At 44.0% G+C, this 18,675-nt stretch overlaps 3 protein-coding genes across 3 annotated transcripts in view; 1 reads left to right on the forward strand and 2 right to left on the reverse strand.

The window, feature by feature from the left end:
• Positions 1-1,495: 1,495 nt before the first annotated feature.
• Positions 1,496-4,090, reverse strand: TSSK2 (testis specific serine kinase 2). Its single transcript, XM_044989426.1, has one exon. It carries the CDS (start codon positions 3,962-3,964, stop codon positions 2,870-2,872), a length of 1,095 nt encoding a protein of 364 aa, XP_044845361.1. The 5' UTR covers positions 3,965-4,090; the 3' UTR covers positions 1,496-2,869.
• An 8,224-nt stretch (positions 4,091-12,314) lies between these two features.
• On the reverse strand, positions 12,315-13,711 carry LOC123350919 (testis-specific serine/threonine-protein kinase 1-like). The gene has a single exon (XM_044989841.1). The coding sequence runs from the start codon at positions 13,583-13,585 to the stop codon at positions 12,491-12,493; it is 1,095 nt and encodes a 364-aa protein (XP_044845776.1). The 5' UTR covers positions 13,586-13,711; the 3' UTR covers positions 12,315-12,490.
• Positions 13,712-13,811: 100 nt separating this feature from the next.
• DGCR2 (DiGeorge syndrome critical region gene 2) overlaps positions 13,812-18,675 on the forward strand; it is an 85,619-nt gene continuing 80,755 nt past the window's right edge. The window contains exons 1-2 of the mRNA XM_044989839.1: positions 13,812-13,888; positions 14,309-14,496. Of these exons, the coding sequence (XP_044845774.1) occupies positions 14,472-14,496 (25 nt within the window). The 5' untranslated portion in view covers positions 13,812-13,888; positions 14,309-14,471. The remainder of the gene's footprint in view (positions 13,889-14,308; positions 14,497-18,675) is intronic.

Genomic DNA, 18,675 nt, shown 5'->3' on the forward strand with positions numbered 1-18,675 from the left:
CCTTGTGTGTGTTTTTGAAGGATATAGAGGGGGTCAGAGGGGAAAGTCAGCAGCCTTTGTAGTTTCTTGTGCACTAGGAAAGTGCTACTCACTGCCTCTGTTTACAAGGAATGCATCCCTGTTTTTTTGTGTGTGTCTTAAATATAATAATTGCAAATAGAGCTGCCACCTTGACCATCTGATGTGGTTTAGGGAGCCACAACACAGCTCCATATGGTCCTGATCCAGTTTCCACTGACTTGAGTGGTCAGCTTCTCATTGACTTCAGTGGCCATTGGCTCAGGCCGTATTTGAATTGGCGAGATCACTTGGCTTTTCCAAGGTATAAAAATTCTGGTTTTTTTTTTTGTTAATGGCCTGTGTGTGTGTGTGTCTCTCTCTCTCTCTTTCTCTCTCAAAAGCAGAACTTTCCTTACAATCTTGAACGTCTCTGGTCCCCAATCATTCACTTCAGTGAGCTGCGTTTTCTGCCTTGCTCTGCTTGGCAGCAGAAGAGTGAGACTGACAGAGGATAACCACAATGGTAACAAGTGCTGAGCAGATGCATTAGCACGGCTCGCTTGAGGAGAGAGTGAAAGTAGGGGTGGGAGATGTTTCTAAAAGTTACAGAAAAATATTTTTATTAATGTTGCAATTCAGGATTAGAAAAAAACTGCTTTAATGAATGGAAACATTTTTTGGTGAGGGAGTGGGGCATAAACTGTTAATTTTGGCAGACAAGAGCTTTCACTTTCTAAATATTTCTGGTGAGCTGTTGAGGAGAGCTTGCCAAATGCAAACAATGCATCACCTTCTTCCCTCTGCAGATGGCACCAGTGCTGCCCCTAGCTCCGCCCTGCAGCAGTCGAATGAAATTAAGACGGGGGGGTCAGTTTCACAGCTGCTGCTGTGCGGAACACCCTGGTGGTGGTGGTTTAGGAAGGCTGTGAGGAGCAGCAGTGGGAGCTGGAGTGATTGATGGGAAAGGAAGACCTAGAAAGTTCCCTAGCTACACCTCTTCTCATCCCTCCTTCTCGCTGGCTCCTTCAGCAGCCTGGAGGAGGGATATGGAGTAGTGGCGACACACCTCCCCTGGTGGCTCGCAGCAACCAGGAGGCTGCGGCAAAGGGAAAAGAGGAAACTCCTCCCTTCTAGCAGCTGCAGGGCTGTGGTGCTTCATGGTGATTCGACACCTAGCACCTGACAATCGATAGAGCCTATAACCTGTGCCCGTGGAGTGCGGCTCACAGTAATTGCCAGGACTCTCCCCCCTTCTCCCCAGGCAGGGTCTGTGCTGGGGGAGGGGGTCCTGGACCTCACTGCTGTGCCGCTCTCCCAATCACTTTTGTAGCTGCTGAGGTCTAGTAGGGAGCTGGTACTTCCCTCTTCCCCCAACCCTGCTTCTAAACTGTAGTAAAGATTTAGCTCACTCAGGTATTATAGCCAATCGCTATGTTTTTCTCAAAGGTGGCTGAATGTTTGTAATAGCATCCCCCGGGCAGGGATTGGTGTAGAACTGTAGGGAATTATTTACAGGATATGCAAAAACTAGTGTTAACTCAAGCAGTAGTTTAGCTTTTATTGGTGTGGTTTCAAAGCTGTCCCAGTGGGAGTGGGCGGTATGGTCCTTTTCTAGTAGAGCAGTGAGCACCATGTCCAGTGTGGCTTTTGGAAACCTAACTGGGGCTACTTGCAAGCTAACATTGTTCCGGATCTCCCTCCCTGCTCAGGTTGCCAAGAGCGTTAAGGCTGGTTATTCCTAAATGGCTAATGTAACACTGGAAAGTTTCATAAAATGGGACAGTTCAGTGGGACACGGTCACTTGAAGGTTGGGCAGCTTGTAGAAAAGAATCCAAAGTAGTTTCACACTCTACAGCTGCCCCCGAGTCCCTCCAGCCAATTTATGGCTTTACAATCACATTTCAAAATGCTCCATCTCCTCTGTGAATTAATCCAGTACCTGCCTCGGAGACTCTCACAAACAGGAGACATTGATTAGCTAGACACAGTGCAGTCAAATTTACAAAGTTGAAGTGAAGTGAGGCAAATCTAGAGTTACAGGGATCTCGGGTGTTACTTCTAACAGGAGGCACGTTTCCAGGCCGAGTTATGGTTTGTAAGGGGAGGACGTCCCCTTTGCTGCGTTTGTAAACAATAATAGTTCCCTGTTATTAGAATATGACAAATTGAGGGGTCTTAGTCGTGCAGTTTGCCTTTTCCCTGCGGGTGAGCATATCCGCACTTGTAATCAATTGCATATCAGCGCTCCATTTACACTGTGACATGGTTTAGCAAAATCCATTTCTTTGCATCAGAAAACGGAGAAAAAAAAATGGCCAAACCTGCTGTTGTGATGCTGCTGCATTGAATATTTAGTAAAGCTTAGTGAGGTGAGAAATTGCCACCCCCAGTAACTCCAGCACAACTGCGGCACTGGAGTATGAAAGGAAACAATGACCATTTCTTTTCTATGCACGTATAAGCACTGGCTTGGAGAGGGCTAGCTGCCACTCTCTTAATGCCCAAATGTGAAAAGGGGCATGAGATTGTGATGAAACATTGTGCAAAAGAAACCTTAACTCACTGCAGCTCTTTGAGCATTTGACAGTGGGGCAGCTATGGAAAAAGTACTCTGTAGGCCTTATGTCACTTGGGCGTACAAATCTATTAGGTGGCTTGGAAAATCAATCTCCTTATTTAACCCTTCAATTCAGCAACATGGTTACCAAGTTAGAAGAAAATTTAATAGAATTGCTATAAAATAATTGCTTGTTATGAATGGACTTTACTTTCTCCTGTTCTGGGCTCTGTTTTTCAAAACTAACTTCATAGTCTTATTCATTAGTTGCGCTTAAAGTCATGCAAACGACTCTTGCAGGTGGCTATTCTTTAGTCATCACCATTTGTGATCCCCGTTCTTTGCATTTCATCTGTCAGGTCATTAACTTCCGCTTGCTCTTCCTCGGGAACGGCATCCTCTGCTTCTGGTACTGCCTCTAATCTGGGCACTGCTTTAGACTCAGTTTTGTAAGCTGGTCTATCTGGCTTAGATTCCTCCAGGGGTTCTATTTCCTGTTTGTGCTCTGACTTCAACTTGCCAAGATTCCGAGAACACTCTCCCTCTTTTACAAGTGAAGTTGCTGAAGGAACTCTGGATTTTGGAGTCTGCATCCAAATATGATTTAAAATCTCATCTACATGCAACCTCCGAGCCACGTCCGGCTGCAGCATACGGTAAATAAGATCTTTGCATTCAACTGTCAAGTTTTTAGACTTGGGAAAATGCACTCTGTGTTCTTTCTGAATCTTTAGCATTTTTCTAATGTTTGAGTCGTCATATGGCATTGATCCACAGACCATTATATACAAAATGACACCCAGACTCCATATGTCATAAATCTTAGGCTGATAGGGAATGCCCTGTAACACTTCAGGGGCTGCATACGCAGCAGAACCACAGAAGGTTTTACTGAGAATAACTTTGCAATTTTCATCTCGAGTCAGTCGTCTGGAAAAGCCAAAGTCTGACAGTTTGATATTAAAGTCTTTGTCTAGAAGGAGGTTCTCACATTTCAAGTCCCTGTGGACAATATCCAAATCGTGGCAGTACTTGATGGCAGAAGACAGCTGGCGAAACATCTTGCGAGCTACATCTTCAGTCAAAGCCCCTTTGCTCTTGATGTACTCCAGTAAGTCTCCTTTTGTACCCAGCTCCATCACGATGTAGACTTTGCCATCAGATGTCTCAAAAATCTCATAGGTCTTGACCACGGAGCAGTGATTCACTTTTGCTAAAATCTCTATTTCCCTGGGGAGAAATCTTTCCAGGAAGTCACGAGGAGCTTTTTTCCGGTCTATGATCTTTACTGCTACATCAAATTTCAGTCGATCGGAGTAGGCAGATTTCACTTTAGCATAAGACCCTTCTCCCAAATTCCCCCCCACGATGTAGCCTCTCTTTTTAAGGACTGCAGCATCATCCATGGTGCCAGAGGCAACAAGTGATTCATAAGTTGAAGTTGACTGTGCATCACGTATGCCAGAAGCCTGTTATATATTCCATGGTGGCCATCTGAGATGCCCTGCTTCTCTCGAGTTGGATGTTGTAGAATCTTCAGCATTGTTTAATGTATGATGTGGGGCTATGATGTCACAAAGCAGAGCTGCTGTTACTGAAGTTAAATGCCTTTTTTCAGACCTGCTGAAAAGCAACTGGAAGCCAAGAACCAAAGCAACCTTGCAGCACATCATCCACAAGAGCTGTCACCTTGTTTGTACTGTAACATCCCGGTAAAATGATTATTCCATTCACTCTCACAAGAGGAGAAGAGGAATAATTGAAGTGTTTTTTTTCCCATTCTTTGGCTATGGAAAGTATTTGATTCCTGTGCTTTGATATTTATATATGCTTCTTAGCTTGCTACTCCACTCTGTATTTTGATCATAGCTTGGCTAAGAGAATTGATTAGTTTAATTATAGGATACTTCTTGTTTGTGTGGCTTATGAAAGTAAAATGAATACAAAGGGAGTCTACAGAACGGGGCACACACACACCACTAGGGAACAGCTTTCTCTTTTAAATCTGGTTGTCTAGTTTTAGAAATGTTATTCCATGAGATAAAATGAACAAGGAAATGCGTATAATATTGCTTCTAAAATGCATTCTATTTGCTGTAGCATTAAAACTAATAAGGAAAATCACCTGTTAAGAAAATACTCTAAAACTTCTTCTGAAATAAGTAGATCACAGCCAGGCGACATTGTAATTATTCAAAGGCTTGAAGCTTTGCGCTTTTCAAATTTAATAAATCAAAACAATCTTTACTCTGCTTACTACCATTGCTTTTAAATGTTGAGTTTTAATAATCTACTCTAATTTACCAATGGCCATTTTTGTTTTCTGTTTATTTTTGCATTTTACTCCATTAAGACAATCCAAACTAGATGCATTAATTGCACTCTCTGGTATTTATGTCAGAGCTCAATAGGATTATGTTCTGAGTGTCCAGCACCACAGCAGAATGTTTCAGTTACAAAAGAAATGTTCCCCCTAGAAGCTACATTGTGTGTACATGCGTCCACACCTTTTTATGTAGGGCTTCTTTTGGGGGGGGGGGGCTTATTAATTTAACTTTGGGGATGTTATTTGTAGCAATTTGAGTTTTGTCCAAAAATTGGGGCTTTCTCTTTGTGTATATTGTAATGAATGTCAATTTTATACCTTACTTGTTACAGTAATATGCTAATGATTGCAGTACTGTTTCAAATTGCGCTATGTTAAAGTGCGCTAGGAACCCTTAGTGCACACCAGCAGGGTCTACGTAGGCCAAGGAAGATGCAGCATGTTGGCATGTTTTAGAGATCACACCCTAGAAGTCCGTTCTACTGCTCCATGTAGACAAGCCGTTGGGTACAAGTAGCCATTTCTGGTGTTTTGGGGGATAAGCACTGCTTTTATTTTTTTTTGTGTTTTTCAGTTAAAACTAAAAATCAGAAGCCCTATATATGTCTCACACAGCATACACACTTATGTGTGTATATGTAGAGGCACTGGTTATGGTTAAAACTTAAAGTTGAGTTTTGCCCTTAAAGCAGGGATTCAACCAGTTTATGTAGGAAGAATATAACCTCAAAATTCTTCTTTGTGGACAGAATAAGTTTTTTTCTGAGAATTTACAAGTAAATCCTTTAAATAGTTTGTTTAAGAAGTGTAGTACTTTATCAGCTCATTCTTCATCCTGGGCGATCTTAACAATAACATACTCTTAAAATGTCCATCTCATTAAAACGTATTGAAACCTCCTGGATAAGCTCCATTTGAAGATCTGAATTTGTAATTGAGCTAAGTTATTAAGTGTTACGTTTAATTGTCATTATATAGACGGGCAGCTCACGATGCTCCTAACAGGAACCACTGTACCATAAACGACAATTCAACTAACCACCAGCTGTTCTGTACAGCTAATGTGCATGATACAGTTCTGTTGTTTGAAGGAGTCCGTGATATAGAGTCTGAAATTCCAGTTTCATGTCTTGGAAATGTACGTGCAATGTATAATATATGAATGAAATGTGAAAAAAATATTCTGGATAGTTCAAACAAAGTGCAAGCCGTACTCCCCACTCCACTCCACTGCTTTGGGCTCCTCTGGAGATGCAGAGCAACTGGAAACCCAGTTTAATCTGCCCCGTACACACTGGATCTTTGCATTGCTCCAGAGTGGCAGAAAGCAGCCAGAGTAAACTTAAGTATCTCACTGTACGGCATTTTTTCCAACCCTCAACTATTTTTTTGTGGCTCTTTGCTGTACCCTCCCCAGTTTTTTCAAAATCCTTTAAAAAATATAGACTGTGCAGTATTCCAGTATCAGTCCCACCGATGCTGTATACAGAGGGAAAATTACCTTCCTGCTCCCTACTCCCCTGTTCATATGTCTGATTGCACTAGCCCTTTTTGCCACCGCATCCCCGGCAGCTCATGTTGAATTGCTTGTCCACTGTGTCCCTTAAATCCTTTTCAGAGTCACTGCTGTCCAGGATCCAGTCCTCCGTTCTGTGGGTCTGGCCTTCATTCCTTGTTCCTGGCTGCGGAACTTTGCATTTGGCTGCATTAAAATGCAGTTTGTTGGAAGGTGCCCAGCTCACTCTGTAGCTTCATCTTTATTTGCCATTGCACCAATCTTAGTGTCATCTGCAGATCTGATCAGCTGTGATTTTATATCGACTTCCAGGTCATTAATGAAAATGTTGAATAATAGTGGGCCTCTGCTGGATCCCACTCAAAACTCCCTCCAGCCGTTGATGATTCCCCATTAAAGACCAGTCAGTCACTTTTTAGTCCCCTTAATGTGTGCTCATAGTTTAATGCTATTTTTTAAAATCCGAATGCTGTGTGGTAGTAAGTCAAATGTCTTATTAAAGCCCAAGTCTATTACACGTACACAGTTGCCTGTATCGACCAAATTTGTAATCCGCTGAAAGAATCAACTCAGGTTTGTTTGACAAGACCTATTTTCCATAAAACCATGTGGACTGGAATTCAATATATTCCTGCCATTTAGTTCTTTATCAGTTGAATCCCATAGCAGCTTCCCACTCTTGCCAGGGATTGATGTCAGTCTAACTAGGTCATCCTGCTTGCCCTTGTTGCATATTGGCATATTACATAAGAACGGCCATACTGGGTCAGACCAAAGGTCCATCTTGCCCAGCATCCTGTCTATCAACAGTGGCCAATGCCAGGTGCCCCAGAGGGAGTGAACCCAACAGGCAATGATCAAGTGATCTCTCTCTTGCCATCCATCTCCACCCTCTGACAAACAGAGGCTAGGGACATCCTTCCTTACCCATCCTGGCTAATATCCATTAATGGACTTAACCTCCATGAATTTATCCAGTCTCTTTTAAACGCTGTTATAGGCCTACCCTTCACAACCTCCTCAGGCAAGGAGTTCCACAAGTTGACTGTGCACTGTGTGAGGAAGAACTTCCTTTTATTTGTTTTAAACCTGCTGCCCATTAATTTCATTTGGTGGCCCCTAGTTCTTGTATTATGGGAACAAGTAAATAACTTTTCTTTATTTACTTTCTCTACATCACTCATGATTTTATATCTCTATCATATTCCCCCTTAGTCTCCTCTTTTCCAAGCTGAAAAGTCCTAGCCTCTTTAATCTTTCCTCATATGGGACCCGTTCCAAACCCCTAATCATTTCAGTTTCCCTTCTCTGAACCTTTTCTAGTGCCAGTATATCTTTTTTGAGATGAGGAGACCACATCTGTACACAGTATTCAAAATTTGGGCGTACCATGGATTTATATAAGGGCAATAAGATACTCTCCATCTTATTTTCTATCCCCTTTTTAATGATCCCTAACATCCTGTTTGCTTTTTTGACTGTTGCTGCACACTGCATGGACGTCTTCAGAGAACTATCCGCGATGACTCTAAGTTCTTTTTCCTTATTCGTTGTAGCTAAATTAGCCCCCATCATATTGTATGTATAGTTGGGGTTATTTCTTCCAATGTGCATTACTTTACATTTATCCACATTAAATTTAATTTGCCATTTTGTTGCCCAATTACTTAGTTTTGTGAGATCTTTTTGAAGTTCTTCACAGTCTGTTAGCTGTCTTCTAGTCTGCTAGAATTTCCCCAACTATTCCAAGATTTATTAAAAACTGTCAGTGGGACTGAGATCTCTCCAGCCAACTCTTTTAGGTCTCGTGGGTGTAAGTTATCCAAGCTGGCTGATTTCAAAGTGTTTATCCATAGTAGATTATGTTTAACATCCTCCTTGGTTATTAATAGACTGGAAAGCACCTCATCGTCGTCCTCGTGTGATACAAGTCCGTCATCCTGCCTCTTTCCGAATACAGAATAGATCTATTTAGTGAACATTCCTGCCTTTTCTGCATCATTACTAATAATTTTACCATTTCCACCTAGTAATGGGCCTATACCTTTTCTAGGATTTATTTGTTTCCTTATATACTTAAAGTATTCCCCGCCCCCCTTGTAGCCCCTCAAGCCGTAGATTTTTCCCTGATATCTTTAGCTTCCCCTACCAATTTTCTACACTTAATAACTTCTGATTTATATTCATGGCTATTTCTCCTTTTTTCCATTTGTTGTATGTTGCTTTTTTATTTCTAATTGCTGCTTTCACTTTACAACTGAACCAGGATGTGCTTTTAGTCAAAGTTGTCCTATTTCTTGTTTGTTGAATTGTGGCTTTTTGGCCATCTAATAAACCCTACTTAAAGAACTCCCTATGAAGCTGTCATGGAGGGAAGGTCCTCTCATGGATCGGTAACTGGTTAAAATATAGGAAACAAAGAGTAAGAATAAATGGTCAGTTTTCAGAATAGCGAGAGGTAAATAGTGGGGTCCTGCAGGGATCTGTACTGGGACCAGTCCTATTCAACATCATAAATGATCTGGAAAAAGGGGTGAACAGTAAGATGGCAAAATTTGCAAATGATACGAAACTACTCAAGATACTTAAGTCCAAAGCAAACTGTGAAGAACTACAACGGGATCTCACAAGTTGGGTAACTGGGCAACAAAATGGCAGATTAAATTCAATGTTGATACATGCGAAGTAATACACATTGGAAAACATAATCCAAACTATACATATACAATGATGGGGTCTAAATTAAATGTTACCACTAATGAGAGAGATCTTGGCATCATTGTGGATAGTTCTCTGAAAACATCTGCTCCAGGTGCAGCAGCAGTCAAAAACGCTAACAGCACCTCCCAGGAGTGTGAATGTGTAAAGACCACCTCAAAGAACTCCAGTTACAGGTAATGAGCCGTCATTTCTTTACCGTCTGATCAATACGGCCTCCCAGGTGCCTCCAATATTACACAGGTTAGATCTCTTAGGAGAAGACAGTGACCAGCCGTGCTGGGAAGGGGTCATCAGCAACGGTTCTGTTTTGTCTGTGTTCATCTCAAAGTAATCATTCATCTTCTAAACCTTAGTCTCTGTAGAGCTTCTGACAATGCAGTAGTAGGAGCCTGTGATAGCTGAAAGGGCGTAGGTGAGGGTAGTGCCTGGAGCCAATAGACAGTGGCAGGTAGCAATCACACTGTGTCTGACACAAAACAGAGTAGGCAAAGCCCTATGGTTGGCTGTTGCAATGTCAGAGGAGCTGGGAGTCATTGACTAAGCTAGGGCCATTAGCGACTTCCGGAATGACGACTGCCAAGGGGCTGCATGTAGATGTAAAACATGTTCCAGTGAAGATGTGTAGAAAGCCGGGGGATACAGAGGCCTGAAGCAGCTCACTGGAGGATTGGCCAGATAAGATCTATATTCATACAAAGGTGCGGTCGTCAATATCACACATGATGACAAGGGAGTCGGAGAGAAGCAGAACACAGTTCCCCAGCTGTGCCAACATTTCTACAGAGCCAGGCTCGGTAACCAGAGAGAAATATGTTCAATAGACTAGTTCTGTGATGGGCTGCCTCTGGAGCTGAAGGCATTTTGAGCTAGTGTCTTGTATTTGGGATTAGGAGCAAACCTGATTTCTAATCTCACCTCTGCCACTGACTTGCTGTGTGACCAGGGTCATTACCTTCAGGTTTCCATGCCTCAGCTGACCCACCTGCAAAGTGGGGGTGATTTTGCCTGGCAGCTGCACAGGGATGTTGTGCAAATGAATTAACGTCTGTACAAGTTCTCAGAAGATGTAAAGCGCCATGTACGTTAATATGTAGGTTGCAATCAGGTTGATCTCTGGAGAAGCCGAAGGACCGCTGGAGAGGATCTGATCATTAGAATGGTTATTTTTGGCACAGTGTGAGCTGCTTTTGTGAGAGGGAGACGTTACCAGCATGAGGGATGACAGTACTGAAGAGCCAAGAGTCTGAGCTGAGTGCAGGGCCTGGCTAACCCTGGCATAGTCCTCCCTAGTTTGTCGAGAAACAAAAGAACGTCTAAGATCCCTAGAGAATGGAGGGACAGAGCAGTAGTGGGCCTATGTGCTGGAGTTTGGGGGCACATCACTGCCATCTCTAATGTGCCCTTCTGGACATTGGAAAGGCATCAGTGCTTCTAACTTGCTGCCTTCCTTCTCCTCACTACACTCTCTTTTTAAGGCCTTGGGGGAGTTCTTCATTCTTATGAAAGTGAGGCAGTGATCTAGCATAGTATGTTGTCCACGTTTCACCTCCATTGCTTTGCTCAGAGACAGCCCTCTGGAACGATGTCAGCCCTTTGAATATGTGCTTGGGACCCTAGGGCCAATGTCTACAAAACCACATCCACACCATACAGTACTTTTAAGGGGAACCAGTACTAGGAGACCTTGTCTTAATGCTTCGGTGGGGTGGATAGCCAAACCTACAGCCAACCCATCTGACTTCTTTACGCTTGCCGTAATCAGGCTGGGCAGCTGGGTCCCCAGAGATGAGGTTGGAGCATTAACTCACTTTGCCAGGAAACCCCTTAGGTGCCATTACATTAAAATAATTAGGCTCATGTGAGATCCTGTTTGAAGCAAGACTTGCTGCATCCTTACAGGCAAGCTAACCAGGTCAGCTTTATGGGACAAGCCTGGCATGCGAACAGCTTTGCACAGAACTAGGAAACTTGGCAGAATAATTCCAAATAGGAGGCCGACGTTCAGGACCAAATAAACGTTGGAATTCTGCAAAATCAATCAATAAAAATCCCTTGGCTGGTTCTATAGACCGGGTGCGACAGTCAGGGCCGGCAGTCAGGAGCGCCGGCGGCCTTTTTGGCGCCCTAGGCGGCGGAAGGTCCCACCTCCGAAATACCGCCGCCGACAGAGGCGGCGGAAGGTCCTGCCCCCGAAATACCGCCAATGACCGCGACGGCCGAACATCCGGTCGCCACCCCCCAAATGTCAGTGCCTCAGGCGACCGCCTAGGTCGCCTAATGGGTTGTGCCGGCCCTGCCGTCAGTAATAGGCAGAGTTGGGGTAGGGAGGCTGCAGCTACTTGTGCTGCTGTCCATATAGACCAGGCAACCTTTGATTCTTCAGCCCAAAGGGGAACTCCCATGCAATTGTTTTGTAAATTGCAGAATTTGACCTTGGTTCCCCCCCCCCCATTACACTGATGGCGCAGACCGCAGAAGGGGAGCCCCCAGTACAGAAAGAGGTGGGAGGAAAGAGGTGCCCACCAGGTGCCATTGCAGAGCTTGGCAGGGAGTGGCTATTCCGAGGGAAGTTTGTCTTTGCAAAGCCAAGCCTCCATCAGAACACGCAGGGGGTGTTTTGCTTCCAACCCCCTGTGAACTGAACAACAGAGCTGATTTGATGGACACCATCAAAAACGAAACCCTGCAGGGTTCACGTAACTATAGCAGAGATACGCAAGCCTGGGTCAAAATGTACCTTTATGCCCCTGCCTGCATAGGAGCCACGTAAACACAGTTGGGAGCCCCATAGTGTTTTGGTGGACCCAGGTCTTGTTAAGCCTGAATTCATCCATGTGGGGAGATCTGGCAATGCCAACTTGCTTAGGAGCCTGAGGCCTTTCCAAGTACAACTGTGCATTTGCAGATGACTTAAGGAATTGGCCCTGAGAACCAGCTCAAAGATACGATTAATGGAAGGAGACAGTCGCTTTTTGTTCCACTGCTTCAGGGAACAGGCTGTCAGAGGCTGGCTACAGCTCAGTGAGTTCCCAAACATTAAAACGATGACAGATCTCATAACAGCTTCACAGTGACAGGAGACATGTAGCAAAAGATGCCCTGCATTGTAGCAGTGCCGACACCATTCTACAGCCGGATCTGGCTAGGAGAAAAAACTATTCCTTTCCTTACATTTATGCTTTTATATTATGAATGTAGAGATTTATTGATGGATTGTTCAGCCATGTCGCTACCAATATAGAGATCTAAAAGAATTCATAAAATTGTTTTTTACGTCTGTCTGCTTTGGTCCCTTTTCACACTCCTCACTTCATAGTCTTGTCAATTAGTCCTTTGGGGGCTAGATAAAACACTACCCATGGCTATCCTTTAATCATCACCACTTTTGATCCCTGTTCTTTGCATTTGATCTGTAAGATCATTAACTTCTGCTTGCTCTTCCTTGGGAACAGCAGCCTCTGTTTCCCGTACTGCTTCCAATCTGGGCACTGCTTTAAACTCAGTTTTGTAATCTGGTCTGTTTGGCTTCGATTCCCCCAGGGGGTCTATTTCCTGTCTGTGCTCTGACTTCAACTCTCTGAGATTCCGAGAACACTCTCCTTCTTTTACAGGTGAAGTTGCCAAAGGAACTCTGGGTTTTGGAGCCTGCATCCACACGTGATTAAAAACTTCCTCTATGTGCAACCTCCGAGCCACGTCCGGCTGCAGCATGCGGTAAATAAGATCTTTGCACTCAACTGTCAAGCTTTTGGACTTGGGAAAGTGCACTCTGTGTTCTTTCTGAATCTTTAGCATTTTTCCAATGTTTGAGTCGTCATATGGCATTGATCCACAGACCATTATAAACAGAATGACACCCAGACTCCATATGTCATAAATCTTAGGCTGATAGGGAATGCCCTGTAACACTTCGGGGGCTGCATATGCAGCAGAACCACAGAAAGTTTTACTGAGAATAGGCTTGCCATTTTCATCTCGAGTCAGTCGTCTGGAAAAGCCAAAGTCTGACAGTTTGATATTGAAGTCTTTGTCTAGAAGGAGGTTCTCACATTTCAAATCCCTGTGGACTACATCCAAATCGTGGCAGTACTTGATGGCAGAAGACAGCTGGCAAAACATCTTGCGAGCTACATCCTCAGAGATGGCGCCTCTGCTCTTGATGAACTCCAGTAAGTCTCCTTGTACGCCAAGCTCCATCACGATGTAGACTTTGCTGTCGGACGTCTCAAAAATCTCATAGGTCTTGACAATTGCGCGGTGATTCACTTTGGCCAAAATCTCTATTTCCCTGGGGAGAAATCTTTCCAGGAAGTCACGAGGAGCTTTTTTCTTGTTGATTATCTTCACGGCCACGTTGAATTTCAGTCGATCAGAGTAGGCAGATTTCACTTTAGCGTATGACCCTTCTCCCAGATTGATTCCCAAGACATAGCCTCTCTTTTTAAGGATTGCAGCATCATCCATGGTGCCAGAGGCAACAAGAGATTCCTAAACTGAAATTGACTGTGCATCACACACGCTAACAGCTTGTTCTCGTACATTCCATGGTGGTCATCTGAGATACCCTAGTTCTCTTTAGTTGGATGATGTAGAACCTTCAGCATTGTTCTATATGTGATGTGGGCATATGACATCATAAAGCAGAGCTGATATTAGTGGTGACTGAATGTATAAAATATGACTTATTTCCCACAAAACTAGCTGGACAGGGAAGGGAAATAAGGAGGCCTGGAAGAGATTTTTAGCTGAATGGAGACACCGAAAAAGGTTGATTCCTTGATATTTTATGGAGGAAGAAGAGGCAAGATTTGGATACAGTGTAGATATATGGGGCAAAGGAGAGGGAAAAGTCAAAGAGGATCCTTCAGTTATGAGCCTGAGTGGACAAGAGGAGAAGGGGGCGGTGTTAACAGTGACAGAGAATGAAGGGAGTGCTGTGTATTTTGGAGGGAAAATAAGGCATTCAGATTTGGCCATGTCAGCGTTTTGATAGTGATAGGAGATCCTGGATGAGATGTGGGATTAGATAATGCCTCTTTGCATGGAATGTGATCAGTATTGCCAATAAAAATGGGAAGTCCAAGAGAATTATTTCTAATATAAAAATGCCGTGAATCCCACCCAGAAACTTTCAGGCCATAAAGAAGTAAAGACAAGAACAAATCACAACTTGTTTTTTCTTTGCAGGTCACTGGTAAGACAATGGTGAATGGTAAAAAACCCATTTTCCAACACACAGGAATGAATAACATGGTGAGACTAATCTGGCAACACGGCGAGGGCTCTGGCTGAGGGGTGCTCAGTGTAAACATCCAGACCAGCTGATGCAGTCCTGACTTGAGCAACGGTCATGGATGGAACATGGAATCTTACCGGTATTTGAATCCGGGTCTTGTAAAAACAGTGTTGTAGTCTCATGTGTCAGGCCCGGGTTTATGATTCTTGTGGTGGAAGTGCAGGAGTGAGAGGCATGGGCTCTAATTCTAGACTTCTTTTGTGACTTTGAGCAAATTCATTAATCTCTCCCTGCCTCATTTTCCTCCTCTGTAAAATCTATGTAGAAATCCAGCCACTATGGCCCGCATCGCCCGGGACCATCATAACTGGTTACCTCCCAATCTTTTCATGTCTTTCCCCCCTCACAAACACCCCTGTGAGGTAGGGAAGTGCTAATATCCCTATTGAGACACACAAAGGCTATCTACACCTTTTCCTTAGTGACTTGCACAAAGTCACACAAGAAGTTTACGTCAGAGCAGGGAACTGAACCTAGTACTTTAACCCCGGACCATCCTTCCTTGTTGGAGAGGACGTTACTTTCCTATATCAGCAGGTTGTTGAGGCCAAACTACGCTGATGTTTGTCATGAGGGTTGAGATCCTCTGATATTAGGGACTATGCTATAAAAGTGCAAAGCACCATTATAGAGTTGCTTGAGAACGGTTTCATAGTTTAGATTGTAAACAGGATTTACGCTGAAACACAGCTCCATTAAAAGCTTGATTTTGTCACTTCCCTGCTTACTTAACTCAGAAAGGTTTTGTAATTAATTCCACAGGATGGCAGAATTTTTCTGTGAAAGTTTGCAAAGGAAATCAATCAGTTGACTTTTGAGAGCGGGTCATTTTTAAACACTTGGTATTTTAAAGACCTTTCCGGGGTCTGTTACCTTTTCATTTTAAACTCTGATCCACAGTCACTGGGCTTTGGACATGCTCTGGTCTGACTGCAGCCAGATTGCTAACATTCATCTCTAGGAAATGACCCCTTGACGAGACTCCGAGCTGGAATTAGGTCTAGATGCTCAACTCTGATCTCCTCCTCTATAGGCAGAAGGATCATTTACTTCCCCTCAGAATAACGCCCCAAACCCTCGCCAACTCTGATTTAGCTTAAATACAGTCCGTTAATTGAACAGGGAGAACGGAGAGGGAGTAAATAAACGTAAATTGCAAAGCCGTGTCAGAGTCGAAGGTTACGCGCAACCTTGCTGGGGAGGCAGAAATTCGATTGAACAGGCGGGGCTAATCGTACAGGTTGTGTAGAGATCAATGAATCTTAGCATGAGATCAGCCATGTCCCTACTTGGCCTTCTGAGCTGAACTTTCCTGTTCTCGCTCCACATCTGGCTCCCATGTGTCCCCTAGTTTGATCTCTGCTTCTCTCGCTCTCTCTCGTCCCCTGCCTCCCCCCGCTTTTCTAGTCAAGTGATTCACTTTTGTTCCTGTCCACTGGTTGACTCCTGTTCCCGCTGCCTGATGGTTTAGTATTCTCCCTAGCCTTCCTTGGATCTAGCTTTCTAGACCAGTGGGTTTCAACTAGGGGTCTGGGGCCCACTGGGGGCCCCCGAGGTTTAAGGGGGTCCACCAAGCAAGGTTGGCATTAGACTTGCTGTGGCCCAGGGCAGAAAGCTGAAGCCTGGGGTTCCAAGCCCCCCCACCCAGGGCTGAAGCTGAAACCTGAGCAAATTAGTTTCACAAGACCCTGGGTGGTATGGGGCCCTGGGCAACTGCCTTTCTTGCTACATGCTAACGCTGGCCCAGCCTTTTGTATGCAGAAAACCAGTTGTTGTGGCACAGATGGGCTGTGGAGTTTTTATAGCGGGGGGTGGGGGGAACTCAGAAAGAAACAAGTTGAAAACCCCTGATCTAGACCAGTCTTTTGTCTGAATCAAGAAAAAAAATCCAGACATAGTGACTCTTCTCTGTGCAGATTCTGTGTTAGCTCTTTAACTAGGCTGTATGGCATTCCTGATCATTCTATCAGCTGTTGCTGATTTTTCAGACCATGCCTCTGATTTAACAATGAATTAGATTATAACCTCAAAATCTCATCACAAGATGGTTATGGAAAACAATATGGAAAACAGAGTGATAAGCATCCTTTGTTATCCCCGTTTGGTTCTCTGTCCTGTGGCCAAATGGTCAGCAACTAACATGCCAAAACCTCAGCATGTACCAGTTTGATGGGAGCCGATTCAACTGGAAAAAAACGTTTCTTAACATTTGAAATTTCCAGATTCCACCATTTAAAATAAGCTGTGGGCCTATGTGACATTCTGTACATCGGGGGAACACCCAGCCACCCCCATGTTCATCCTTATATTAGGCTTGTGTGGTATCTAATGCAAAGTTTGTCATGTTGGGTGTCTTTGGAAGGCTCATGATGCACTGAGCATTGTTGTTATAGTGATGTTATAGTAATGTTTGTTATCGGTTGTAATTTCATGTATATAGTTATGAGGCTGAGAATGTGTATTTATGGTTTAAAGCAAGCCCAGGCAAAGACTCTCCAGAGCAGAGGGGCAGTTCACACCTCATCAGGGCATGTATGGGATGAACTCAGCCCAGCCTCACAGGAACAAAGGACACTGGCCTAGGCAGCAACAAAGGATCTGTTGGACTCTCCAGCGAGTCACCCCCCTTCCTTTGGTCAGTTTGGGACTGCGATGAGGTAATGCTCACCTGACTCTGAAGAGGGGGTGTGCAAAGCAAAGAGGGAAGAAAGGACATGATACAAGGGAGAGACGTTTGCTGTGCTCTTCCTCTTTCTTCCACCTACATCTACAGAAACTCCCCTTGGGATAACAAGCCTGGTGCATATCAATGTCTTTGTTAAATTGACGAACTCATATAAGCTTGCAGCGTCCAGTGGACGTAACTGGTCACTGCAAGACAGAGGTTCCTATGGTTGTGTCTGGGACTGGAGATACTGGCTAGTGGCGTTCGGTTGCACAATCCAAGGAGCAGCTTACATGCCAGAGGCTGTGCGGGGACAGCCCAGGAGTGGGGGTTCTCACGGCAGAGCAGGGTAAGGCTGGCTCCCAGAGTTAAGGATTGGAGTGACCTAGCAGATCACCGGACCAGATAACACCAGAGGGGAATGTCCCAGCCTAATCCTGCGAGATACGGAGTACTCTGCCGTAGCGACTCTCTTCTTCTGACCCGTGGGAGGAGTTTCTGTAGGGTAATAACTGTATGTGGGGGGGATGGGGGAAGGAAGAGGGGCAGCCTGGTGTGAACAAGTCTCTAAGCAAGTGCCCTCCTGCAAACATTGCCCATTAAAGCTGATATGCTGAACAGCTCCTGCTGCTTCCTCATCTATCTACTGTTTAAAAGTGTGGGGAGGTTTATGCAGAACCAAGCATATAAGGGCTGATCCCCAGAGTTTCCTGAGTACCTGCCAATTCCATTTGAAATCAGTGGGATTTTCAAGCGCTCAGCACCTTTTCAATCTAGGCCTACACAGAAAAAGGTGCATGCTAAAATAATTAACGTTTTTAATTATTACTTTACCACAGAGACACAGCCACATTTTCTTTAATATCTTGCGTCAAGCACCCACGAATACTTTACAGTCATTTACCTCATAGTTCAAGGAGGACTTTGATTATTCACTTATGAACTTTTCATACCTTACACAGCAAGACCAGCCTAAAATGTAGGAACAGTGAAATCAGCGCACAACTGGGTAAGAACTACAGAACAGTAACAGCCAAAAAGGGAGGCCAAGGACTTGTAAAACTTAGACTGGCCAATATTTAAATGAAATGCTTGCATTGACTGACAGTTTTTCTGGGCATTGTTAGCTAGCTACAGATTGTGTATGCCATGTATGCACCACATTTTCTGCTTGTTTCATAAGCTTAGTGCATGTATTTTATCTTAATTCTGACATTGCTAAAATGTGTATTTGGATTCTAATCTAAAATAATTGGAAAGATGATTATTTTCTGGCACTCTGGAATAATGAAATCTTTACGTTAGTGACAGTGCGCCCAGTTTTAGGAATGGGTAAAGCCCTGTCTGCACTACGTGGCTTAGTTGTGGATGCAGAATCTGGCATTATATTAAACCGGCCAAGTAAAGTAGCTTATAACAAATGTTTGAAAATATCTTGGCGTTCCAGCCTCCTGAGAATTACTTCAGACACTGAGTGGGGCCAGCAATGAGTGACTTGATCTTAAACTACAGTGACTTGGGGACAATGCAGAGTCCACTGAATGCACAGTGCACGCAAAGTCTATGGTGTGTATTTATTAGACAGCACAAATC

Source organism: Mauremys mutica, chromosome 16 (genome assembly GCF_020497125.1).
Source record: "Mauremys mutica isolate MM-2020 ecotype Southern chromosome 16, ASM2049712v1, whole genome shotgun sequence".
Classification (NCBI taxonomy): Eukaryota; Metazoa; Chordata; order Testudines; family Geoemydidae; genus Mauremys; species Mauremys mutica.